We start from the raw sequence: 27810 nt of genomic DNA, 5'->3' as shown, positions 1-27810 counted from the left end.
GCCATCAGCTGTTTGGACAGTGTGGTATATGAGCTTTTTTCCATTTAGTTTCTAGGATGCAGAGCTGCAAGGAGCTATGGACTCGAAAGTATTGCACGCAAAGCTGATTCATTTTGTTTCCAGTGCTGTCGGGTGTCCAGGCGGATGCGAAATTTTTTGAATCAAGCAGTAATGAAGTGATGCAGTAAAGAAACTGCCAGAAAATTTCCCACACTGATTGTCAATGCCTCTCATAGCCTCCAAGTATCCACTGTCTACTTATTTATATTCTCACCCAATGTACCATCTATATGAAGATGGTATCTATACTTTTGGACACGTCAGAAAGAACAGATACCATTGGTGATATTGCAGCTCTCGAAGAATGAAATTTAAATGAAATCGAGACCATTAGCTTCTTGCAGTCGTTGATAAATATCAACAGGAACAGTTGAAAATATGTGTCCCGATCGTGACTCGAACCCTGGATCTCCTGCCTGCATAGTAGACGCTCTATCCGACTGAGTCATCGAGGACACAGAAGATAGTGCGAGTGCAGGGACTTACCTCTGGCATGCTCCGCGTGAACAAGAAGTTTTAAATGTGTGTCTCACGCGGAGCATGAGACACACATTTACAACTTCTTGTTCATACACTACATTTGTAGTGCCCCTCCCCACTATACTCATTACTCGTGGCAGTCAATCTACCGATTCCCGTAAGAGTTTACCAATGTGAGTGCATCCGCACTGAAGAAGATCATTGGCCGGTAAGCCTTATCTGTATGAAGATGATATCTGTTCTTTCGGACATGTCCCTACTCAAACTCTTACGGAGTTAGTTAGACGGAGTTAGTTAATCAACGGAGATACTGCAGCTAATACCTTTTCTTAAATAGAATCGTATAATTTTTATAGCTGCATTTGATAGATCTTGAGAAGGCAATTACAGTTATATAGAGTTCGTTAATGTTCACGTTCAAAACAGTCCTAAAAAAATTCGAGACATGTCCTACAGTGCAAGAGCACATGACCGGAAATGGCATTTGCGGTGCAAACACTGTCAAGTAGGCGTCTCGAACTAGGCTGGGTAGTTGTATACCGTAAAGGTTGGCCTGAGCTTCGAGAATAAAGATTTATTTACCCTTCAACCAACTTACGACCTAGATGCAAGTTCACCTACGAATGTTAGATATGCAAACAGGACATGAGCTAGAATCTAGGGTATCACAAAGGGCTTAGGAAAACTATTTCACATTTTTCTATCCTCCCAGATTTACGTGAGCTGAATGAAAGAAATAAACAGTTCGTTTTTCTAAAATGAATAGGTTTTGCACGCCGCAAAAAGCAACATCTGTATATTAGAACGAAGATTTCACCAATTTTTTCCTGTGCGTGGCTGTGTGCTTCTTAGAGGTAAAATACATGCTGTCAGACAACTGTCTATACCTACACTGCACTAAATTGTATCATACGGGGTACCTTCATTGAACTAGACGCTTTATTAAAAATAATTTGGTCACCACCTGTACACCGCAAAATAAAGAGACCTCGTTTCATGCTGAACGTAAGCGCGTAAAGACACAGTTTTCAGCTACGTGTAGTAAATGTTGGCGACTTATTTGAGATTGCAATACAATTTCGTGCACACGTAAAAGAATAAACAAATTGCTAACAATGATTTGGTAACCACACAAATCACATAACATAAATTTTGTCTTAAAAAATAGCTTTATCCTTTATTTAAGCTTGTATTGAAACTGTTGACGATGGATTCGAAGTCACATTTGCAATCGCCGTTCGAAAGCACGATTAACAGATGTAATTACAGTAGATGACATGGTAGAGCATGCACTGGCGATTCGACAACACATATAGTCTCGCGTAGTTGGGGCTTCGCCATAGACTGCATCTTTGAGTGCTTCCCAAAGAAAGAAATCAAGATGAGACAAATCGGGTGACCTCACAGGCCATTTCAAAACAGAATTTAGCCCTATCCAACACCCAGGAAAGTTGTCGCTCAGTATTTGCGTTGCAAAACAGGACGAATGAGCCGGACAACCGTGTTGTTGCAGCCAAATATACAGTCGAATATCGAGTGTATCTCTTCTAGAAGAACCAGAAGAATATTCATCAAAACGTGTGTGTAAGAATGACCATTTAGAACCCCTGAGATGAAGTGAGGTCCCACAATGTAGCTTCCTATGATGCCGCACCATATGTTTACGCTCCACGGTCGTTGATGTTGCGCCTGATGAAGGCAGTGTGGATTTTCAGCTGCCCAGTAGCGCACGTTATCCACATTCACGTTAGTGTGGTTAATAAACGTTGCTTCATCGGTAAACAGCACACGCTGGAAAAACGTAGGATCATCTCTGTTTCTGAAGGGCAAACCGACGAAATTCTGTACGACATTCGAAATCACGGTCGTCAAGTGCTTGATGTAGTGACAGATGATAGGGATGGAAATTCTGTCGATGCGGGGTGCGAAAGACACTCTGATTCCTCATTCCTTGGCAATACGTCTCGAACCATGGTGTGGATTCCTAAGAGTCGTAGCCAGAACAGCTTCTTCGTGGCCTCTGTCAGTTGCAGTCTTCTTTCTTGCCCTGTTGGTGACGTTCAGGCAGGCTGTCCGCAATAGCGTCTAAATAATTCGTTCAATTGCCTGGCGCGTCGGACATAGGCGATCGGGATAGGTAGCCCTATATAGCTATTCTGCTTTACGTCGTTCCTTTTACATTCACCATATAAAAGTAGTATAGACGGCCGCTGTGGCTGAGCGGTTCTAGGTGCTTCAGTCCAGAGCCGCGCTGCTGCTACGGTTGCAGGTTCGAATCCTGCCTCGGGCATCGAAGTGTGTGATGTCCTTAGGTTAGTTAGGTTTAAGAAGTTCTAAGTGTAGGGGACTGATGACCTCAGATGTTAAGTCCCATAGCGCTAAGAGCCATTTGAACGATAAAAGTAGTATATCCGACTTCTCCTCATCTGTGTACACGTCTCCAACCAAACATATGTTGAAGCAGAAATGAGCGGTCTGCAGTGCAGACAGGGAAAGAGGCAAATGTGTTGACATTCTGACACAGTGTAGCACCAGAGCTCTGCTTGGCGGTATTTGGACCGCTAATGCCGATTCCGAGCACCGCGCTCTCCAATACTAGGACATGCTTCGAATTTTTTTTACGAAACGTATGAACGTCAACATTGACAAATGCCTAAATCACCGTAATTGTGTTGTCAAGAACTAGCGAATGCAGTTATAAAAAGTATACGTTACCACTTAAAGAAACATACTTGGTTCAGTATCTCCGTTGGTACAAAACCATTAACCAAACAAAAGATATGTTCCTCTCCACGCTTTAACACTTGCCGAAAACCACGTTTCGATATGAATAACTTTAACAACGTATTACTCACCCTCTATTTATGTAGAGGAGGTGGAGATAGAGAGAGGGGACAAGAGGATATACAGAATTCAATCTTGTGTCAAAATTTCAAACCAATCGGTCAAGAACCTTCTGAGATACACGATTTTGAGAAAAAAACGAACATTTACATTCTGATTTACACTGGAGAGCCAAAGAAACTGGTACATCTGCCTAATATAGTGTAGGGCCCCCGCGAGCAAGTAGTAGTGCCGCAACATGACGTGGCAAGGACTCGACTAATCTCTGAAGTGGTGCTGGAGGGAATCCTGTTTGGCTCTCCATAAATCCGTAATAGTACAAGGGGGTGGAGGTATCTTCTGAAGTGCACATTTCAAGGGGTCCCAGATACGCTCAATAATGTTCAAGTCTGGAGAGTTTGGTGGCCAGTGGAAGTGTTTAAACTCAGAAGAGTTCCTGGAGCCATTCTGTATCAGTTCAGGACGTGTGAGGTATCGCATTGTCTTGCTGGAATTGCCCAACTCTGTCGGAATACACAATGGACATGAATGGATGCAGGTGATCAGACAGGATACTTACGTACGTGTCACTTATCTGAGTCGTATCTAGACGCAACAGGGGTCCCATATCACTCCACCTGCACACTCCTCACACCGTTGCAGAGCCTCCACCAGCTTGAACGGTTCCCTGCTGAAATACAGAGTCAATGGATTCATGAGGTTGTCTCCATAACCGTACACGTCCATCCGCTCAACACAATTTTAAACGAATCGTCTGACCAGGCAATATGTTTCCAGTCATCAATAGTCCAATGTCGGTGTTGACGGGCGCAGGCGAAGCGTAAAGCTTTGTGTCGTGCAGTCATCAAGGGTACAAGAATGGCCCTTAGGCTCCTAAAGCCCGTATGATGATTCGTTCAATGGTTCGTACGCTGACATTTGTTGATGGCCCAGCATTGAAATCTGCTGCAATTTGCGGTAGGGATGCACTTTTGTCATGTTGAACGATTCTCTTCATTCGTCGTTGGTCCCATCCTTGCAGGCCGCATCGATGTTGGAGATTTGGAGTTTTACCGCATTCCTGGTATTCACGGTATACTCGTGTAATGGTCGTCCGGGAAAATCCCCACTTCGTCTCTTCCTCGGAGATGCTGAGTTCTATCGCTCGTGCGCCGGTATAACACCACGTTCAAACTCACTTAAATCTTGGTAACCTGCCATTGTAGCAGCAGTAACCGACCTGCCGTATTCTGCTTGTTTACACATCTCTGTATTTGAATACACATGCCTATACCAATTTCTGTGGCGCTTTGATGTGTATAGACACACCCGTAAAACTACAGATGCCAGCTACTTCCGAGATCAACACTTCAGCCATCACTCAACGTCTCCTATGCCACACATATAAGATCACTGGATAAGATATCAGTAACACTGCTCTAATTGGAATTCAGTTGATCGTGTAGAGATGACTAACCATCACAGACGTTAGTCATAACACTGAAGTGATCTCACTGTGCCAGTTGGTGTGACGGAATCTCCACAGTAAGATGGGTCGAAATAGAAACGTAACGGAATGGTAGAAAGGTGGCAGTGGTAAGTTCGTATGGGAGCAAACTGCTGAGGTCACCGGTCCCTAGGCTTCCACATAACTTAATTAAACTACCCTTGGACTGCGCGTTTACCCAACGCGGCATGGTAGAACGGAAACATCGTGTTTGCTCGTCCCATGACCACATCACGACTGAAGTTGCCACAGTTGGCTGTGTTCCAACGCCTACTCTCATTGTGTCGACAAAGAATTGTGTAACAGTCATAGTCGCCTAATACGTAGTAAGCAGAGTGATCTTCTCATTTACCCCTTACTCACAAAAGTATGTAGTTATTATGGTATGCCCAGATTGTAGCATTTCTTCACTAAAAATTGTTTATAAATGATGAAAAGAGATGTATTTTATAAAACTGTTATAAATTTGTATTTGGTCCCATATAATTGACGCTGCATGTGATTTAAACAAAGCTCACTAAAGTCTCCAAAATCTATAACAAAATCGCTGAATAAAGTAACCTAAGAAAAATAAAGTTTTCGATATTATTTGCAGGGATAATAATTATTACAACTGGACAGTACATTACAGTCTGCCTAATGTCTGCAGTTCTTTATCACCTAACACTTGTGTTTTAAACCAGAGTACATTTTACTATAGCATGGAAGTGCCTTAGATGGCTTTATCCTCCAATATGAAAACAATGTAGGTCTTTTGTTGAGTACCAAATTCAGCAATCATGCTATAAAACCTCTTATCTCATTTATTGTGACTTTCTTCCATTTTTATATGGGCTGGATATAGGCGAAAAATGTTTAGAAATAAATTCCTTAGCTGAACGATTTGTTTTGGTGACAATTACCTGCAGTAACGTTGCAGTGAAAACTAAATTGGAATATTCAGCTGCAGAAAATTCCACTGGCGGCATATGCTTCGGTCCACGCACATCGTGAAATGCATGCAGCAGCGACTGTAGGGTTTCAGGTGGAATCACTTCAGTACACTGTGTATTTTACAATCTGTCTTCACTTTCAGTCAGTGTACCAGAAAGAACATCACTGTCACTTTATGAACCGCTGCTACTTTCACTAAAATAGTATGTTTCACAAGTATTTTTCTGTAACTCACGAACTTCATTGTTGAACACATTTTAAAAACATTGCAAAATCGAATGAAATAAACAAACTGAAAACATTAACTAAAAGAGAAACAGCACAAAAAGAATATTAAATAACCATACTGCAGAAAAATAACGACGTCAGATGAAATGAAAATTGTGAGCAAGTATTACGAAGTATCATGTCACTAAACGAATAATGCAGTAGCAGAGCTATCGCTGTACATATAAAGCGAAACGTTGAGCATCAATATTAAACACGCTACTTACGTCTAGCGGCAAATTTATAGAGAAAGCGGAGGTGAATAATGGGTTAAAAACGTTGAAAACTATAGGGGCTGTCGATGACTGTCAGGCCTTTTCAGTTACTGTCCATATAAAAAAATGACATCACTTGCTGCTGCCAGTGAAAGCAAATCCTTCTTAACCAAAGACCAAGCCAGCTTTGGTTGTAATGGACGTCTGAAGTCGTGTGCCTTGCAATAGCCGTTGCTCACAGACACTGGTAAAGCTGCATGTCTTCTTTGTGGAAAACAACACAGACACGAGAAAGCGATCGACTGGAGGAGTGTGACGTTTTGGGTTCAAATGGCTCTGAGCACTACGGGACTTAACATCAGAGATCATCAGTCCCCTAAACTTAGAATTACTTAAATCTAACTATCCTAAGGACATCACACACATCCATCCCCGAGGCAGGATTCGAATCCGCGACCGTAGCGGTCGCGCGGTTCCAGATGAAGCGCCTAGAACCGCTCGGCCACTGAAGCCAGCGACGTTTTGGGGTGTTTTCCGTACCATGACTAGGGCCTCTCATACATGTTACCGTGAGAATGAGGCAGAACATTTGTTTGAACATTCTTGGTGACCAAGAGTTGTCCTTTCTTCTGCAGCTTCGTGATGAGAATGCTGTTGACATTGCCATCTTCCAAGATGACAACATCTGTGTTCACAAGAATGCACACATATGTTTCCAGACTGATGAATACTCAGGGACCCTATCGCACATCTACTGGACTCTTCCACACCTGATCTGAACCCCACACAAAATTCTGGGATTATTTGAGAGTTGTACATATACTGTCAGAAAAAATAGCAACACCAATAATAATCTATGTAAAGTAAACAAATTTCGGGAATACATTTATCTAGGTAACATATTTAAGGCATCAACATTACAAGATCACAGATAAATCAACTGCAACATGAGCCATTCCAAAAATGTTGGTACATGAAAAACCGGTGTAGTCGCTAGAATGTTGAATGGAAGTATACAAATGTGCATACATTGCGTCGCGCAGATCTCAGTTTCTGGGATGGAATTTCATGCCAGCTGCAGTTGGTTAGTCGGTACTGGGGCAGTTAATGCTAGTTATGGATTAGTCGGTACAGGGACAGTTAATGCTAGTTATGGATGACGCTGGAGTAGCCATTCGACGATATCCCATATGTTCTCAGTTGGAGACAGATCTGGTGGTCGATCAGGTCGAGGAAACATGGCAACTCTCTGTAGAGTATGTCAGTTTAGAACAGCGGTATGTGGTCGACAGTTACCCCGCTGGCAAACCCCGCTGGAATGGTGCTCGTGAATGGTAGCACAACAGGTCGATTCACCAGATAAACGTACAAATATACAATCAGAGTTTCTTCCTGTCATACAAAAACGCACCCTAGATTATGACTCAGTGTACAGGTCCAGTGTATCTAGCATGCGAACAAGTTGGTTGCAGGCCCTCAGCTGGCCTAACTAATACTCGGCCATCATTGGCACCGAGAAGGAGCCAGTTTTCATCAGAAAACACAACAAACTTCCTCCCTGCCCTCCAATGAGCTCTCGCTTGACACCACTGAAGGCGCAAACGGTGGTGGTTTGGGGCCAGCGGTATCTCCACTACAGGGCATCTGACTCGGAGATGTCCCTGAAGTTATTGATTTATATCTGTTCTTTGTGTCACTGTGGTGCCAGCTGCTGCTCAGATTGCTGCTACAGATGCATATGATGCGCCAGAGCCATACGACGAACACAGTGGTTTTCCCTCTCTAGGTCAAGTGGCCGTCCGGAATCCAGTCTTCTTCCGACCTTGCATTCCCGCGGTCAATGCTCCCACCAGTCATGTGCAGTGCCTACATTCGTACCAAGCCTTTCGCAATATCGCAGAAAGAGCATCTCCTTTCTCATGTCCCTATTACACGACCACGTTCAAACTCAGTGTTGATAATGGCGTCTTTGACACCTTAAAGGTGTTCTTGACTAACATCAGATCACCAGGTCCAATCTCAAATGTAGCTAATGCTCACGACGATTTAGGCGTGTATTTTCAGTAAACCTGCTTTGCGTCCTACTAGCGCCACTCTTATGCGACTGGCGTAAAATTTGAATAGACTTAATATTGAATATATGTGTAGGGTGATTCAGTTCCCTCTACCGTTGCGTATTATGCAACCCGTAACACCTTCAAATACTAGCGCAAGATTTTCATATTCTCTCGCTCTCTTTGTGCGAACTATTACTCCCACAGAAGAAATAAACTTTCGTTCTCGAATCATCGAAGAAAAACGTACAAAATTAACATTCAAACGCGTTTTTTCTGAATAACTCGAAAACTGTGGTCTCCAGCAAACACATATTTCCCTGTAATTAAACTGCGTCATATTTCCTATCAAAAGGCCTTGTTTTTTTTTGTAGGGCTAACAGTTTGCGCGTAGCGAGTGATATAATATGAAAACCTTGCGTATGATATTTGAAGGCGTTGCATGTTGCACAAAACCCAGCGGTAGGGTCGGCTGAATTACCCTATAAACGTATGCGAGTTTAGTACAACTGTCGTCATTACTCGCTTCCCATTTTTAGTTGCATCCCTTCCATTCAGTGTCCATATTGATAACCTGTATTCTGCATTGCTTAATCTATACACTGTTTCCATGTTCTTGCCGGTCTACCACTTTTCCTTCGTCCAGGGGATATCCACCGCCATAACCGTCTCTACCTTCTTGCGCCACGCATCCTTTCAAGCTCTCCATACTAAAATAGCTTTTCTGTTTCAGTTGTCTTTATAACAGTTTTCCAACTTCCGTTTTCCTACGTATTTCGTCATTTCTTGTAGGATCCAATCTCGATATTCCGCTACTCCACTTTCTGTAGTCCATTTACATTGCAAGAATCCTCTTTTTCACTCTTTCATTAATTTTCTAGGTTTCTGACTCATATGTAGCAATAGTTTCCACAATTGTATGGTATATTAATTTTTTATATTGATTATTAGTTCTTTATTCTGTAAGGCAGAATTCAACTGTCGTTCTGCCTTCTCGCTTTGTCCAACTTTATTTTATTTCTTCTGTGCTCCTTCCACAAACAGGTAGTGTTACCCAAAGCTTTGCTTCTGTCAACTCGCCAACATCTGTTACCGGATCCATTGTCTCATTTTCTCTCATCGTAAGATATTCTGTTTCGCAAGATTTACTGAAAGATGGCAATTGTCATATCCTTCACTGAGTTTGCGTAGCATATATTCAACATCTTCAACATTTGTTAGAATGATCAGTTTGTCGTCTGTAAAAAGTAAGAAACACAACGTTTCTATTCCAACAAGAATTCCTATACCACCGCATTTACATTTACATTGTCGTAAAGCAACCTCTAAATAGATTTTGAAGAGAGTTGGAGTCCTTTTTTGATTTCAAATTCAACGGTTACCTGTTTACTGGCTTTGTATGACTGGTGCATCGACTATAAAATTCTCTCACGGCTAATGCATATCTTACAGATATCATTCTTCAACATTCTCTCCCACATCTTACTTAGCAGGACTTTGTCGCAAGCTTTATGTATATCCGTGAATAACAAATGAGTAGTCGATTTCTAGCCATTCTCTTCTAAGTTAAATTTCGTGAAGTAAATATTCCGTCAATATAGGAGCTTCCAGGTGGAAATCCATTTTACTCTTATCTTTCTCCTACGAGTTCTTCTATCCGCTTCTTTAAGGCTCTATCGTACCATCTAGCTTCTGGAGGCATCGCATTAAACCCTCTGTAATTTTTGCATTCTCTCCAGTAATATTTTCATATGTGGAAGCAATACATGCTTTTCCCGATTCACAGGGGTCAGATCTACTTTTAAACATTTATCAGAGAGCCTTGCCCCTCCGAATTGAGGCCATTTTGAAGGCTTTGTTACACGGTATTAGAGAAACGTATCTTGGGGTTAATAGGTTTTTGTCCGTTGTGTTTACGTATACAGTGTGTAATAAAATTATACCGAGAGACTTCGAGGATGTCTTGAGGGTCCTGAGGAACAAATTGAGCACAGAGACTTATGGTCAGAACCGTTGTTGAGCGACACTACAGAGTGTCGAAGTTGGAGAGCTGAACAGTTGCTGTTACTTCGCCTACCTAAGTATTTCTCCAACAGTTTCGCGCTAACTAGATCCTTGATAAAGCCAACAGTTCTTACTTAAAGCCTGTCTCTTCTGTTTACGCAACTCGATAAAAGCCCTAGAGCGAGAATATTGGTCGCAATAGCGATGTATAAGTGACCATCTTAGCGCATTTCCTTAGCATTCCCTGAAGACGAAAGAAAAATTAAAAAACTTATTTACGATTTTTTGGCCTAGAGGAAGTGCTGGAAAAGGTTAAGTGGAGCAACTTTTTGTAAATCCTCGGAAAAATAGGTGAATGCTGTAGGCAAAAACAGGTAATACACAATAAGTAAAGAACCTAAATGGAACCACTATAAGAATGACTGAACACGATCTGTGGCCACATAGGGATGTGTCTGCGATAACCATTCCGATACTGATCAACACATTCCGCTTGCAGATTTTACTTCGTTTTTGGTTTTGTCTTTAGAAGAAATGCGTTCTGGTCGTGGTTATCAGCAACCACGTTGGTAACTGAATGGTACTCAAAGGGAATGCTGTGGACTTGAGAGAGCGTTCGATGAAAGTCTTTCTGAAAATATTGAGAAATTGTTCGCAGAACTTTAGATCTTTTAATTTCGCAATACTCTCTGATGACTCCTCATAATAACTTAATTTCAAAAATCAGTAGGTATTTTTAACAGCAAAAAATACACTATATTGTTTTAATGCTAAGAGAACTATGGTAAAAGAAACTCCTTCATAAAAGAGGAAGGGCTTGAAGGTGAACTTTCCATTGCTCACAGAAGGAGATGAGACCCAAAACTTAGACAACGTTACTTGTAGTCAAAACGGCACTGCCGATCAGAAGGTTGAACATGTGATAGCTATTGTATTTGTCAAAAAAGCTTCAGTAAGCAGGTGATACATTTAGAGATAATTTACTTCGGCAGATAAGCCATGTTACAAAATTCCGCGGAATTTCCAAGGAAACACCTTATCTCATAACAGGAAAGTACCACACTAGAACGCTTGAAATATCGCTGTGCGGGAACCAGCTTGCTATCATATTGATTCGTACGATATAGAGGAGTGCTATATGTAGGGCAGCAGTAAAAGGCACGCATTGTATATTGAAACGTATCATCCCTAGATGCATTAACTAATAATTAAATAACAGAGTGACGGAAATTCGGAAACAACAGCACTCCAATAGATTGAAGAATTATTTAAAAAAACCGAATGTTAAATTAGAAGTAGTTATTATTTACGGCGTTCATAGAAGACCCAAATCGAGTTATAAAAAAGATTCTAAAATACTGTACGACAGCGTTATTTCATATTTTAACTTAGACACCTTATCGGACGAATGTGATATGCAGAAGATTGACAGTAATCCGACCACAGTAAATACACAACACAGTTTGTAATTTGTTTGTCTTTCACGATTTATCTAAATTAGTACAAGTTGATGTCACTAAAATGTAATTTTTGCTTTAGAAAAAGTTCTTTTTCTTTAACTTGCACATGATTAAATATTGTGGCGCTATATCAGTGAACAACTTTGTTTCTGAGCGCAACTCTAGCGAGAAGCTGGGCCGAAATGTACCAAGCACGAGAGCTAGGAGTGTGGTTTACGTATCCTCGTTCGGACAATGCGAATAATATGCTGATTACATTTTTTCTACCAAGCACTAAGTACGAGCTATTATCATTCATGTATGTTAAAAAAGTTCACTGATCTGTCTACCAGTGTGCTGCAAGATAACCTTGCTGAGTGGGATCATGCGCATAGAAAGCGGAGCTTCTGCACGGAATATTCACTTGATCCTTTAAAGGCCGAACCGTGAAGTGCAGATAGCAGTCAAGCATCAGTCACACTGCACGCAAGTAGGTGAAACCGTCCTAGGTATAATATGGCACGAAATCGTCTCCCAGATTCTACACTGATCGAATACTAATGAAATGACGCAGTGTCACAGTTACTGGTCCCATAGCGGTATGATTTTATGCATGTAGTTTGAAGCGGCGAATGAAAATTTGTACCAAGGCCGGGAATCGAACCAGGATTCTATTCAAATTTTCTCTCGCCACTTCAGTCTGTATATATAAAACCGATCGAATAGTTTACAGGAAAGCTACTAGATGGAGATGTCCAACTCAGACAGTCATTTGACGGGTACCCTTGTCATTATCGTCAAGACCCTAACTACAGTACCTTTCTGAAGCCCTTCTTTGAAGTCTGAGGTTCGGCTTATGGGTCAGTAGGAACAGGTTTCAATGACAGTTTTGTTGGTTTTTATGAATATCGAAACTCAGTCCTCTTGGTTTTAAAGCGACATGTGCGCATATTGTAATATAGCTGAAGAAAAGTTTTATTCACAAGCCGGCCGGCGTGGCCGAGCGGTTCTAAGCGCTACAGTCGGGAACCGCGCGACCGCTACGGTTGCAGGTTCGAATCCTGCCTCGGGCATGGATGTGTGTGATAAACCGTTAAAAGAGAACTAGGTCCGCGTTATATTCTTACATTGAACTTTAAAACTGGCTTGGCAGCTAAGGGAATTTAACCTTTGTGGGTACTTTAGAACTGTGTGATGATGATAATGAATATCGTTATGCCTTCAGCTGCCAGAGATGGATGGAAGGAATTGGGATATCAATTGAATGACTGTAAACAGTGAGTTCTAGTGCAGTAGGAGCAGGTTTGTTCTCATATTTTGGACGTATATGGGATAGATCTTAGTGCAGTTGTGGCAGGGAAGTGTGTATTTCAGGTAGGAGCTGATTTTGTGGGGGTGTTGGTACTTGAAATAAGGACGGGTGGCAGAGTTTTCGAACTGGATTTGATGGTGCTCAAAGTAATGTAGGCATTGGCAGGATATTAGTTTGGGTAGACGGAACGAATGGTCAAGTGGTTAGCACCAACTTCAGTCAAGTTGTCCTACATGACGGAAGCAGTGATGAAAGGATTGGAAGGTACCGGGCTAGTGTTAGATCTGAGTGTAGCTGCTCTCACTATAAAAATTCCAATCAGCATAGAAGTAGCCTTGGGTTCATTTAGGTAGGATATTCCGGGGCTGGGTTCGTTGGTGTGGAGCAAGAGTTAGAATTGGCAGTAGTAGCGAGGTCTTCCTCTGCTTTTGTATCCGCCCATTAGTTTCCACAATAGTGCTGTTTTGAGAATAATTCCATCTTTCGTGTGTAGAACATGAAGCGCAGGCTTCAGTCTTCTTTCAGCAACGATTTTGTGCAGGCAATTGACGTTCAAAATGTGCTTCAAACATCGTTGGTGAAAAACATTGAGCTTATGTGCCGAATTTCCTGACATTTTCCAGGTCTCACAAGCTTACATGGCCATTAGTAAGATGACAGAAGAGCGCAGTTGGAACTTTGTGGACGTAGTTATAGAGCTATATGGATCGCATTTGACTGGAGACTTTAGAAGCGTTCGCATCTAAGCTGCTGATGTCTGCATCTACGTTGCCGTTGTTACAGATAAGGCTGCCGAGATATGGTAAACGATGGGCACCTCGCGGTACGTTCTATTGCACTGCAATTTGAGTCCTGTTGAACTGCCATTCCATCCAACATCGTACTCATTATATATGTTTTTAGATAGGGTCTGCCTTTAGCAAAACACGGTTTTGTTTTTTAACCCAAACATGTTTCACTGCAGTTGCAGCATCTTCAGTGGGCTTTTATTTTTCATCTTTTAAAGATAAAGAGTATTATTTGTTGTTTCTATACATGTACCTATTAGTCTTTAAATCGTAATTACAGATATTTGAAAAAAAACACAAAACTTATGAATTCATACCTTTTTTTTTACCACATGGTGTGGTTTTTCTGATGTGTTGTGCTACAACAGGGACCGTTTTGTTCCACATTTTCTGATCTGCAACCACTTATACCTTAAATAGATAAATTGTTTAAGTTAAAATTACGATTTCAAAACTTGTTATTTATATGCCTGAATTTATTTTATTCTCTCTCTCTCTCTGTCTCTCTCTCTCTGTGTGTGTGTGTGTGTGTGGGTGTGTGTGTGTGTGTGTGTGTGTGTGTGGTGTCTATTTACATAATTTTTCACTTACATTTTCTTTTTATTCATCATGTCACTGTAGTAACACAACACATCAGAAAAACCACACCATCTGATACGAAAAAGGTATGAATTCGTAAGTTACGTGTTTTTTCAAATATCTGTAATAACGATTTAAAAACTAATAGCTACATGTATACAAACAGTAAGTAACACTCTTTATCATTAATAGATAAAAATAAAAGCCCACTTAAGATGCTGCAACTGCAGTGAAACATGTTCGGGTTAAGAAACAAAACTTTGTTTTGCTAGAGGCGGATCCTATCCAAAAACATATGTATTGTTAAAGCAAACACGGAAGAAAAGAGCTTCAACCCCAAGATGATTATTGTACTCATTAGTTGTACACTTTGTGGAATTTTTGCCAGAAAAACGATGTCGTCAGCAAAATCCAGATCCGTAAGCCTAATTTCCTCATTCGTACGTATTCTCGTGTTGAAGTTGTCTGCGGTTTTTATGATTATGGAATCAACGACTAATATAAAAAGCAGTGATAACAAAATGCAGCGTTGTCTGACGCCTGAGAGAACAGTGAAGAAAGGGGCGTTCCTCTCCTCTATTCTTACACAGTAACTCAATCAAATACCAAGTTCGGCTTCGAATACATCGCTCTTTCTGTGTTCCTCTCCGTCGTCCAATTGTCTCTTCAGCACGTGTACTCACACTATCTTCGAATTTAAATTACTGCGCCTCATGTCTTTAGCTAGATTTTTAAGTGTCTAGGTTCGATTCGTAAGACTGATTATGAATGGATTTTCCACTTCCTTGCGTTTTATCCTTCGCCACATCAGATGGTTACTTAGATTGTCGGTATTGCTGCGATTTGAATTTCACTCGCTCGTAGAAACGGCGCGACGCAAGATCGACAACACAACAGGTAGGTGTATTAGGTGACTGTTAAGGCAGTAAAAAAAAAAAGAAGGTGGAAACAGTTGGGTACTTGGCAGAACGATTAAACAAGTTACAAACATTCCTGTTGGCAGAACATCCACAACTCAGCATTGTAGAAGAGATTGAAAATACCGCTTCAGTTGTAAATTACCTTATTTTCACACGACCGGTGTCGGACTGTTATAAGCCCATTCTCAGGTGCCGTAGCTGTGCTGTGGTCCCCGAGCGCCGCGTAGACCAGTCAGGGAGTTCTGCGCTCATAGGCAGCACACCGCGCCTGGTACACGCGGCGCTCGGGGACCACAGCACAGCTACGGCACCTGAGGATGTGCTTATAACAGTCCGACACCGGTCGTGTGAAAATAAAGTAATTTACAACCGAAGCAGTATTTTCAATTTCTGCCATTAAAATAGCGTTGTAGGCGAACCGAATAGTGTTTAGGGTTGTCAGCCCTTCTATACTGACTACCCTTGGATGGTGCTACCTTGTGACATTTCAGGTATGTGAAGGATCATTTATAGATAAGATGATCGTTGGGGATTCTCTAAAGAGGAAAATGAGATACGTGGAAAAATCATTGTTACAGATGCGAACGGCAGTCCAGATTTCAAGATCTGTCATTATTTACCGTTCGATCTCATCAGCTGTGATTCCATTCCTGACCAGTGAGATGAGAATCAGCAACGTCGGGCATATTGTACTGAAATGTGATGGGGATGGGACAGAGAGCTGAGAGTGGCACGGAATGAAGCATCGCTGTTCTGGTCACAGACGGGTAATCGGTCGGACCGACCGCCGTCTCATTCTACTCCAGTGACGTAGGGTTGAAGGCTTAGCAGGCCTGATGCCGCTACTGCTATTCATGTAGCTTCTATTTGGTATTACGATCCTGAGTGCACCACTTTTCTGTCCTCCCACTACGAATAAAAACCTGATAATACCAGGAGTCGAACGCGTATCACCGCATGGCCATTACCACTCCGACCACCAGCTTCAGAGGCAGACTGGCATGGTACTGGTGGGCTTCAAAGTGTCCCTTAGTAGAATTGCCAGTAATGAAATCTTTAGCCGGCCAGAGTGGCCGAGCGGTTAAAGGCGCTGCAGTCTGGAACCGCACGACCGCTACGGTCGCAGGTTCGAATCCTGCCTCGGGCATGGATGTGTGTGATGTCCTTAGGTTAGTTAGGTTTAAGTAGTTCTAAGTTCTAGGGGACTTATGACCACAGCAGTTGAGTCCGATAGTGCTCAGAGCCATTTGAACCATCTGAATGAAATCTTATCTATGTAAGGTTTGGTAGATGCGAAGTTTAAGTGAGTGATTGCAGATCTTCTGGACATTAATGGTTCAGGGACGTAGGATAACCTTGAGATAGCTGGAAAGTACATGTAGTGAGGTAGTTGATTTGAAGGAGTGCGCAGATGTAAGATGATAAACAGGCATGGGATTGGTTAGGCCTACGATGCATATATTATACACTACTGCCCATTAAAATTGCTACACCACGAAGATGACGTGCTACAGACGCGAAATTTAACCGAGAGGAAGAAGATGCTGTGTTATGCAAATGATTAGCTTTTCAGAGCATTCAGACAAGGTTGGCGCCCGTGGCGACACCTACAACGTGCTGACATCAGGAAAGTTTCCAGCCGATTTCTCATACACGAACAGCAGTTGACCGGCGTTGCCTGCAGAAACGCTGTTGTGATGCCTCGTGTAAGGAGGAGAAATGCCTACCGTCACGTTTCCGACTTTGATAAAGGTCAAATTGTAGCCTATCGCGATTGCGGTTTATCGTATCGTGACATTGCTGCTCCAATGACTTTTAGTAGAATATGGAATCGGTGGTATCCCAACGGCCTCGTATCACTAGCAGTCGAGATGACAGGCATCTTATCCGCATGGCTGTAACGAATCGTGCAGCCACGTCTCGATCCCTGAGTCAACAGATGGGGACGTTTGCAAGACAACAACCATCTGCACGAACAGTTCGACGACGTTTGCAGCAGCATGGACTATCAGCTCGGAGACCATGGCTGCGGTTACCCTTGGCCTTGCATCACAGACAGGAGCGCCTGCGATGGTGTACTCAACGACGAACCTGGGAGCACGAATGGCAAAACGACGTTTTTTCGGTTGAATGCAGGTACTGTTTACAGCATCATGATGGTCGCATCCGTGTTTGGCGACATCGCGGTGAACGCACATTGTAAGCGTGTATTCGTCATCGCCATACTGGTGTATCACTCGGCGTGATGGTATGGGGTGCCATTGGTTACACGTCTCGGTCACCTCTTGTTCGCATTGATGGTACTTTGAACAGTGGACGTTACATTTCAGATGTGTTACGACCCGTGGCTCTACCCTTCATTCGATCCCTGCGAAAACCTACATTTCAGTAGGACAATGCACGACCGCATGTTGCACGTCTTGTACGGGCCTTTCTGGATACAGAAAATGTTCGACTGCTGCCCTTGCCAACACATTCTCCAGATCTCTCACAAATTGAAAACGTCTGGTCAATGGTGGCCGAGCAACTGGCTCGTTACAATACGCCAGTCACTACTCTCGATGAACTGTGGTATCGTGTTGATGCTGCATGGGCAGCTGTACCTGTACACGCTATCCAAACTCTGTTTGACTCACTGCCCAGGTGTACCAAGGCCGTTATTACGGCCAGAGGTGGTTGTTCTGGGTACTGATTTCTCAGGATCTATGCACCCAAATTGCTTGAAAATATAATCACATGTCAGTTCTAGTATAATGTACCCTTTTATGATCTGCATTTATTCTTGGTGTAGCAATTTTAATAGCCAGTAGTTACATTGTATTTATTGATTTGCAGAGTTTTTGCTTCATCTATATAACGGCATATTTGGTGAAGTTTCTTTTGTTTTTGTAGTGGCTGACTTGGTAGGCTGTTTCTGGCAGCATAAACAGCCCCTCGTTTACTGGAACATCGGGTGGGTGGAGTTAACATCACAGTTTGTTCTGTTACTGTTGAGTGGCACTGGTGTACAAGATATCTAGTTTCCCTTCGTGCATACTCTTCTATGTTACCCGTGCTAGTGCAACGCTACCTGATATGGATTTACATTACGAAGCGCAATCAGCTCCAACCCTCTACGATACATGCCTTGAAATTCTAGACAGACTTGGACATCGCTTCGCCTTCCAAATCCGCCTACCTTCCCCAACCTGTATCCTGTACCCACTCATCCAGTGACCACATCTTCGTCTCTTCCTGGTCACTTTCCAAACCAAAACAATAATCGGAAAACCCAGTTTGCAGAACCCTATATCCTACCTTCTGATCACCAATGCAAGTACACTTTTGGGCTTTCAACCTAGCTACTGGCACCCGCGAAAACGGACGAGTGGGAGAGACTGAGGCAGCTGCATACATTTCGTACTTGGGCAACGAGTCGAAGAAGATCGACAGACACCTATGACCGCGTAACACGAAGTGTGTGGTTTCGGCTCACTTCCCGAAACATTGGATTTATGATGATCAGTGAAAAACGATCCAGTCCACTGTAAGTTGTAAGTCTCCGGTATCCCCTGCCAGTGTGGCAAAGCATATTTTTGGAAGTCTGTGCGCACACCTGAAGAGCGATACGCCAAACGTAAACAGCGTTCGCACAGCTCCCACAGCCACAGACTCGGTCGTTATGGGGCCCCACGCAGGAGATGGCCATGCCGTAGCCTATGGGAAAACGATGCTTCTCGGAGAATTATTTATTACGGTTCATTGCAACACAAGCGTCTAAAATCCCGAATAATAAGAATCTGATATACAGAGAGACGAATTACGTCTTAGGAATCGTCGGGAGTCTCGGATAGGCGTACTGCGGACAGTGTGTCGAGCGGGATAAGTCACAAGAATGAAAACCTCATTGCTGTTGCGGCAGCAGCAGTTGGGAGAGCCGGTAATAGAACCAATAAACGTTCAGCCGGAGTCCATCAGTCGTCAACAGTCACCTGAAGATGACAGCGAGCCTCCTTGGCAAAATTTCGCACAGAACTAACGTTTTAGCTCACCAATAAACCTGAGCAGAATTAAAATCGTCATTCAGTAGTTAATTTTTTTTCGTCGTTTTGCCTTTAGTGATAATATCTATTCCACCTTGTCATGTGTTACGAACACTTCAGCTACATTGATATTGTGTCCTGAGATACCACATCCCTTAACAGTTATTATATTATTAAATATGTCAACATTAATAAAGCGTCAAGAACTGTGATAAACCAACGTGCTGCCACACCTGTGTTTATACTGGAGAGTTCTTTCATATCCCTTAGTAATACCGGAAAGACAATCCGTGTCTTGCACCTGCACTCCCTAAATGATTTCCCAAATCGGAGTTTCTACAAAAAAAAAAAAAAAAAAAAAAAAAAAAAAAAAAAAAAAAAAGGAAATTAAAAAATATTTCCCCATTTATGTACCAAGTAAATCCGCTCAAAATACCATACTGCAAGTGAAAGAGATACACCACAGCATTTCTCAGGACAGACCTGCTGCACTTCATGCTGTAAATGAAAGTGGTATATCAGAGCATGTCTCGGTAGAGATCTATTGCATTTGAATACAAAATTTACAAAATCCAAGATTTAAGTAGATATCTTACTATTAAGGTATGGAGACCTATGGGCTACCGTGGTAATTCTATGTCAGCGATATGTCCAGCTTTTAGACAGAAATCCACAGTGGAACGCCTCTGCATGCTCCTCTCTTTCCTGCGGTAAGCAGACGTGCCCCTTTTTATGTCCCATGTCGTAATTACAGAAGACACTTACGAAACATAATTCTTATTTTTCCTGTATCTTCACGGTGTTGGCATGTTACTTGCTGCTGTCGCCACCCCTTCCACACCTTTGGAAGGGTGTGTTGGATTTTCGAAGAAAAGTGAGTAAGGAAGACCTACAGTTTTGGTTCCTAGTCGTCTCTGATTTCTTTTCATGTCCTCAAGAGCACCTTTAATTGCCAGTCATAATCAGCGAATTCATTCATCGAGTGAATTTACGCTGAAACAAATCTTGAGAGGATCATACTTATCGTGCCGTTTGGTAACGATCTGGCCGCCCATACTGTCGCAGTAGCTACAAAGTTAAATTTTGGATCAAAATCGATAGATAAACAATGCACATGGCGATGCATTTAAAACATGTTCCATCTGTTTTCGAAGAGACAGTCCAGTATTATGCTTGAAGTAGCTATGTATCTGAAAACGTTCGGAAACCGGTTCATGGAATGAATAGATAACTATTCGAAAAAAAACGTGACTGGTTGCTGTTTTATGTGGCATGCACTAATTCCACGAAAACGTCTTGATTACTAAAAACTTCATGTATGAAGCGTTTCGAGTCATCATCATCACATAAAATAAGCTTAAGAAAGCACAAATAAGGGAACAGTACAAGGAAAACTAACAGTCTCACACACAGTTGCCATTAGGTGATATTTGCAAAAGATGTTATTTGTAGACTTACTTTCTTTCATGTACTTACATGTTTAATATATTTCCACTAACACAATGTGGTTCAGTCCTGGAACTCTGCACACTACTCTCAATCATCAAAAGCTACAGTGAATATACAAAAATTCACAGACACTATGGTGCTGCAGTCATCAACTGTGCGGCTGGTCCCGGCGGAGGTTCGAGTCCTCCCTCGAGCATGGATGTGTATGTTTGTCCTTAGGATACTTTAGTTTAAGTAGTGTGTAAGCTTAGGGACTGATGACCTTAGCGATTAAGTCCCATGAGATTTCACACACATTTGAACATTTACTGATGACCTTAGCGGTGAAGTCCCATAAGATTTCACACACATTTGAACATTTTTTTTATTCACAGACATACCTCTCATTACGTAAATACAGTGCTCGAAATACATTGGTATATTTCCGAAGCTTTAAAAGTGACTGTTTGGATCCAAAACACGTTACGGTATCAATACAATGGTTTAAGTAGATGTTTCTACCGTGAGTGGGGCAATATGTGCAGTCTATGGCCACCGCGTCACCTGTAAACGTTGCAGTACCCTAGAGCTGTGTTGCTTCAGGATTGTTTGGACAACAATAATGTGCGATCAGAGGTTCCGTATAGCTTCCGAGTGGGGCAGCAAATGAGACAGGCGGACGTCGCAGTGAATGCCACTGTGGGTCAAAGTGGCACCTCTAGAATCTGCAACAAGTTTCTAGCGACAGGGTCACCTGATGACGTGGCAGTAGTGACCGCAGAACAAAATGAAGCAGGTGTGCAGGACCGACATCTGTAAATAGACACCCTCAACACAATGCGACACGTCTACGCTGACAGTTCCAAACAGCTATAGGAGTCCACGCGTCAACACAGATGATACAAAGTAGGCTCCGTGAACAGGGATTACGCGTCAGAAGACCTTTCAAGATTCCACTTCTAAATTGGGTTAGATGTGGGGCTTATATCGCATGGGCACGAAATCGCTTTTTTCGGCTAAGCAGCAGTGGGACCCAACCCTCTTTTCTGATGAGACCTGCGACTGCCTCCACACTTATAATACTGATATTCGTGTGTGGAGGCTACAACAACAACGTCCACGTCCCAGCTGTATCGTAGATCGCCACCCTTATCAAGACCCTTGTGCCAATACATGGGAAGATGACTGGTGTGGAGTATCGGGACGACATCCTTGCAGGCATTGCGGCTCCATTTGCTGAACATATTTGAGCGGAATTAAGCTGATTGACGACAATGCGGGCCCCCACCGTCACAAGCTTGCGATAACTTTCCTATAGGAGAATACAGTCGGATGGAATGGCTCCCGTATTCTCCAGATCTCAACTGCATTGAAAATGCATGGGCCATGCTAAAAGGAGCGGTTGGTAATCTTTCCGTCCCACCAGAGATTGCAGAGAGGCCGCTGTGGAGGAATGCAGGAATATCTCACAGACTTATCTGGACAATTTGGAAAGGAATGCGCCTAACAGATTTCAAAAGTCTCTCCAGTTATGAGGAGGGTCAATGCGTTCATAAACAATGTTTTATGCAATATGAAATTGAAAATAAACTGTAGTGACTGCTTGAATTTTTTGTAAGACTTTATTTCTGTTCCTTTGATAGTGTTGATCAAGTGTAAATGTGCTTATCTCCCTTTTTTCGTGTTCTTGTGGCTGTATCTGACAGTACAAAACCAATTCTGTTTCCTATTATGTCCAGTATTGGGAATAAATCAAAATGCAACATTTATTTTGACGACTGTGCATTATTTCTAAGAGGAGTAGGTATATTTAAGTAGCCTTGTTGACCATACATTATAACAAGTCGTGACGCTTTGTTCTCAGCAATCGCGATGAGCACCGGGATGGTGCCCCTGTGCGTGTGGAACGCGCTGTGCGGCTTCTCTCGCGGCGCCGCCGTCGTCAACAACAACCTGTGCGTCGCCGAAGTGTGTCCCGAGGAGAAGCTGCCAGGCGCCGTGGGGCTCAACATGGTCTGCACCGGCTTCATGCTGCTCGCCGTGGGGCCCATCATAGGTAAGGGTCGGGTCTGGCGTCATACACTCGATACCTAACATTTACCAGTACTCAACATTACGCATATCGTGAGGGTGTACCGCATGTAACGTTTAGCCCGATAGCTGAATGATCACGGTGACGGACTGCCGTCCTAAGGGGCTCAGGTTCGATTCCCTGCTGGGTCGGGGATTTTCTCCGCTCAGGGACTGCCTGTTGTCATCATCATCATTTCATCCCCATGTGGCCCGTAGGTCGCCCAATGTGGCGTCGAAGGTAATAAGACCTACACCAAGGCGGCCGGACCAGCCCTGTAAGGGCCGTCCCGGCCAATGACGCCAAACGCTCATTTCCATTTCCACCGTATGTAGCAAGTGCGTCATTTTAAATGAACGATCTTAGGCAGGACGTTCTTTAGTTAGTGACCTCCACTGTTGCTTAAATCGCTCAGAATCTCTCCGAAGGTTCATTTAACCCCTACCAACCTGTACCATACGACACAGAGAATGTATTAACCATATGCCACGACAGTCAGTAGATGCTCAATTACGTCTCGTTAAAGCCACATTAAGGGGAACGAAACGGTAGATGTTTTTGCTAAGGAGTTCACATGTGACAGAGTAATAATAGATTATTATTTACTATGAAGAACTAGAGACGAAGCCGGGAAGATGTGGAACAAATAATGTGAGGAGTTTTTCAGATATAAAATTAAACGTTACTTTATCCACTTTAATACTTGTTGAGCTCCATGGCTCTCTATTACAATACTTAAGAAATACAGCGACTGGTAACTTCTTTTGTATTCTTATTTATGCCAGTAAACGTTACTGGGTTTCGCCCATCTTCGTTTGACGTGGTACACTGCTTGACAATCGCAAGGAACGACTGACACTATCTAAGGAACAACGGCCAGTTGTTACAGAACACCGATAATTGCTACGAATACCCGACCGATGGTCGTAATAGAAAATGTAGAGGGTGGGATGTGTACAGCGAAGCCTGTGCACGAACGGTCTACATTTGACACATCGTGCAGTACGTTGTTTGACGAAGGTTGTGGTGAAACCAATTAGTAAGACTTTGCGTGTGATACGGCAATATGTCTGCAACACATCATTCGAGAGCTTACGATCGGGGACGAAGGTTGAACGCCTCGAAATCAGTCAAAGTATAGCCTGTGTGGCCACAGTGTGTCCAGAAGTGGAAATTTGAAAATTTGTGGTAAGGTCTTATGGGACCAAACTGCTGAGGTCATCGGTCCCTAAGCTTACACACTACTTAATCTAACCTAAGCTGACTTACGCTAAGGACGACACAAACAACCATTCCCAAGAGAGGATTCGAACCTCCGACGGGGGAGGAACCGCGCGGACCGTGACAAAACGCTTGAGAACTCGCTGCTACTCCGCGCGGCCCAAAAGTGGCACGTTGCACTTAGAAAAGGCAGCTGAAGGTGGGAATGCTCTGCGGAAGCATATCGGTGGTCGTATATGGAACACCACACCGTAGAAGGATCGACAAATAGCTCTAGTGACGAAAAAGAACAGACATCTCACTTTTAGTCATATCGCTGAAGACATAGCAACCGCTATCTGTATATGAGTCTCTTTCAGAGCCATTTTGCGGCAATTAAATCAGGCTAGCTTTTATACTCGGAAGCCTGTTCCACGTATACCCCGTCAACCACGCCATCCTCAAGAAAGAGTTCGTTGGTCCACGGAGCGTGTTGGTTGCGATCGACAACAGTGGTGCAGAGCGATGTTCTCAGACTAACACCTCTTTACTATTGCAAGTGATTCTGGCCACCAGTTAGTGCTGAGAGAGAGTTGAACACGCCGTACACCACAGAATGTTCATGAACGTTATCCGCATGGCCTAGGCGTTATGGTGTGGGCAGGTATTATGCATAATTGCCGTACGTCGCTGCGTATCTTCGTGCTAGGTATCGTTACGGCACAGCGGTATTGCAGGTAGGTTGTTCTTAATCTTGTCCGCGTCTCTTTAAGGCAGCGACAGGACCGACTTACTTTTTGTGGATGATAATGCGCCCGTAGGAGATCGCTGATGTATTGGACACAATTGAAAGTTAAGATAGTGAATTTATGGAATGGCCTGAATGATCCCCGGACCTAAACCCTGTACAGAATGCTCCTGGCAGACATATTTTTCATAGAATACCCGCTTCCCGAACCGTACAAGAAATGAAAACCGAAAGACTAGAAGAGGAATGGCACAACGTCCCCCAAGGAATCCTCAACATTTGGGTAGCTAGCACGAGTAACAGGCGCAAAATGTGCGTTATTACCCGAGGAGGGCATATTCCTTAGTGAGGGTCCGATATCGACGTTTATGTAGGAAGTCTGACATGTGTTAAACAGGAACGTTATCCCGCTTTCTCATATTGTGAAATGAGTGTAATGAGCAAATCTACCACCCGACTAGTGTCACGCATGTACTGTGCTTCAAGAGTGCATTATTGCCTGCGATTATTCCTGTCCAACCACGACTCTATTCCTTAGCAACTGTTAAGCAGCGTATATATTTAAATCTCAGCTTGCATATCGTTGAAAACATACTCTGTAATTTGCATGCTGCAGGTGTTCTATGCAAAACAACTATTTCGTTTAACTCCTAAACTTAGCGAGTTGTACATTCACAATATATTGCTCGTTAGATAGTTTAATTTCTGTTCTTCTCGCCATTATCATATTTTCCGGATAAATAATCGTCACATAAACACTTTCTCTTTGTAGGTTGCACAAAGACAGCGCAGTATACGCTATTTTTCCGACTGACATGTATGTTTATAACGAAAAATATGTCTATGGTCAAAACTGCATCTTGCTTACGCGTTCTGAAAGTACTACTTTTGAACTGATACATTAAATGTTTTTAATCTAAGCTTTCACATGTACTACAAAATTAAATTCTATAATATTCATTATAATTCAGTAAACGTGTCACTACTGCAGTTAGTAGATTAACATACGCAGCGTTCAGTTTATTCCTGGTAAACAGTTTCTATTATTTTCTCACACAGAAGCGTCAATTAAAAATATTTCATGTATACAACCAACCGACTTCAGCAGGAATTTCAGAACCTGTCGGCAGCACATAGCTTTGACCATAGTCGTAATTTTTCCATGTAAACAAGTACGTCATTCGGTAACATGATGAATACTGTGCAGTTTTTCTGGAACGTAAAAAGAAAAAATATCTGTGTCACGATTGCGAATGCGAAAAACTGGAGCAATATCAAGCAGAACAGAAAGTGAGTACAAGTAACGAGTAATATGTTGTAAATATACAACTCGAGAAGTTTAGTAGTTAAATAAAATTATTATTTTGCACAGGGAAACTGCAGCACTCAAACTGCAGTCGTTGTTCTTAACGATGTGCTAAGTGAAGATATAAGTATGTATTACGCCGGTTGAAGGTGGGAGAAACCCCGAAACGTGTACTGGTATAAAAAATAATAGATAAAAAAATGGTAGTTGCTGTATTACTGCCGCCGTTCAAGGATTCTCACAATCACTATGTAAGCGGCTGCCTCAATAGACACCCACACTGAGTTAGTATTACACCATCCACACAGAGTAAACATGGCCAAGAGGAATACACTGACCTTATCTCCTTCGATTGAATAAAACAGTATTTCAATTTCCTGAGTCTGAGACATCCGTCTTCTAATCTTGCTCCTTGAGAGAGCAACTGTTTTACAAAACGAATTTCCGCCGGATATAAAAATTTCGTGCTAGCCACAAACAGTTCTTTCCAAAATTCTCCACTGCTGAGAGGACGTGCTGACTTCACTGTTTCAAACGCTGTGTGACAGGTTAGTTTCATTTCAGCATCAATCTGCAGCACATGATTTTTTCCTCTAAATCATAAGGGGGAGTTTAAATCGATGTCAGAACCGTATAATGCGTTATAAATAATAGTAACCAATTAAAAAAACTGCCATATTCCCTCCTAGCTCGAGAAGTGTGGCTTTATTTTCTTCAGTATTCAAACTGATGATTGGTTTCTCATAGTGCGATTGTAAAAGTCACCTCGTATGATTTTTGTCTTGTTTTACTGGCTTTGATTTTTACAAACATACAGCCATAATGAATATACAGGATGTAACAAAAATGTACGGCACATATTGAACGGCACATTCCTCACACGTAGATGAAGAAATTGAGTTATACTGTATGAGCATGTGTCTGGTTCAAGTGGTTCAAATGGCTCTTCTGAGGTCGTAAGTCCCCTAGAACTTAGAACTACTTAAACCTAACTAACGTAAGGACATCACACACTTCCATGCCCGAGGCAGGATTCGAACCTGCGACCGTAGCGGTCGCGCGGTTACAGACTGTAGTGCTTAGAATTGCTCGGCCACTCCGGCCGGCCGTGTGCCGGAAACGCTTTTTTCTATGTTACAATTCGTTTTTACAAACACATTAATTATGGGAAACAGGCAAGGACAGAACTTTAGAATCGAGAAAGTCATGCGCTCTTGGTGATGTCTGGTTACTTTGTGCATCACCTGTGTTTTGTTTCACATCTCCCTGTTGCCATGCAACATACGTCATTCCTTGTTTGCAGGTAACATCAACTGTTCCAGTGCACGGCCGTTCGAAGCACACGTGTTAGTACATAGAGTTAATCACACACTTTCCTGGTGCAGTTGCAGAGTACACAAATGCAGAGATGACAGATGCCCTTTTGATGCAGGTTATGAATTAGCCGACGGAAATGGCGCTCGCGCAGAACGTTTGTTCAAATGTTCAAATGTGTGTGAAATCTTATGGGACTTAACGGCTAAGGTCATCAGTCCCTATGCTTGCACACTAGTTAACCTAAAAGGACAAACACACACCCCCGTGCCCGAGGGAGGACTCGAACCTCCGCCGGGACCAGCAGCACACTCTATGACTGCAGCGCCCGAGACCGCTC

The 27810-nt window shown here is 42.7% G+C and overlaps 1 protein-coding gene across 1 annotated transcript in view; it reads left to right on the top strand.

Annotated features, from left to right (window-relative positions):
* The window catches only part of LOC124798801 (monocarboxylate transporter 2-like), a 69072-nt gene that overhangs the window by 38156 nt on the left and 3106 nt on the right, over positions 1-27810 (top strand). The window contains exon 6 of the mRNA XM_047262330.1: positions 22696-22887. Coding sequence (XP_047118286.1) covers positions 22696-22887 — 192 coding nt within the window. The remainder of the gene's footprint in view (positions 1-22695; positions 22888-27810) is intronic.

The sequence above is a fragment of the Schistocerca piceifrons genome, chromosome 5, assembly GCF_021461385.2.
Source record: "Schistocerca piceifrons isolate TAMUIC-IGC-003096 chromosome 5, iqSchPice1.1, whole genome shotgun sequence".
Taxonomy (NCBI): Eukaryota; Metazoa; Arthropoda; class Insecta; order Orthoptera; family Acrididae; genus Schistocerca; species Schistocerca piceifrons.
This window is presented reverse-complemented; position numbering and strand designations above follow the sequence as displayed.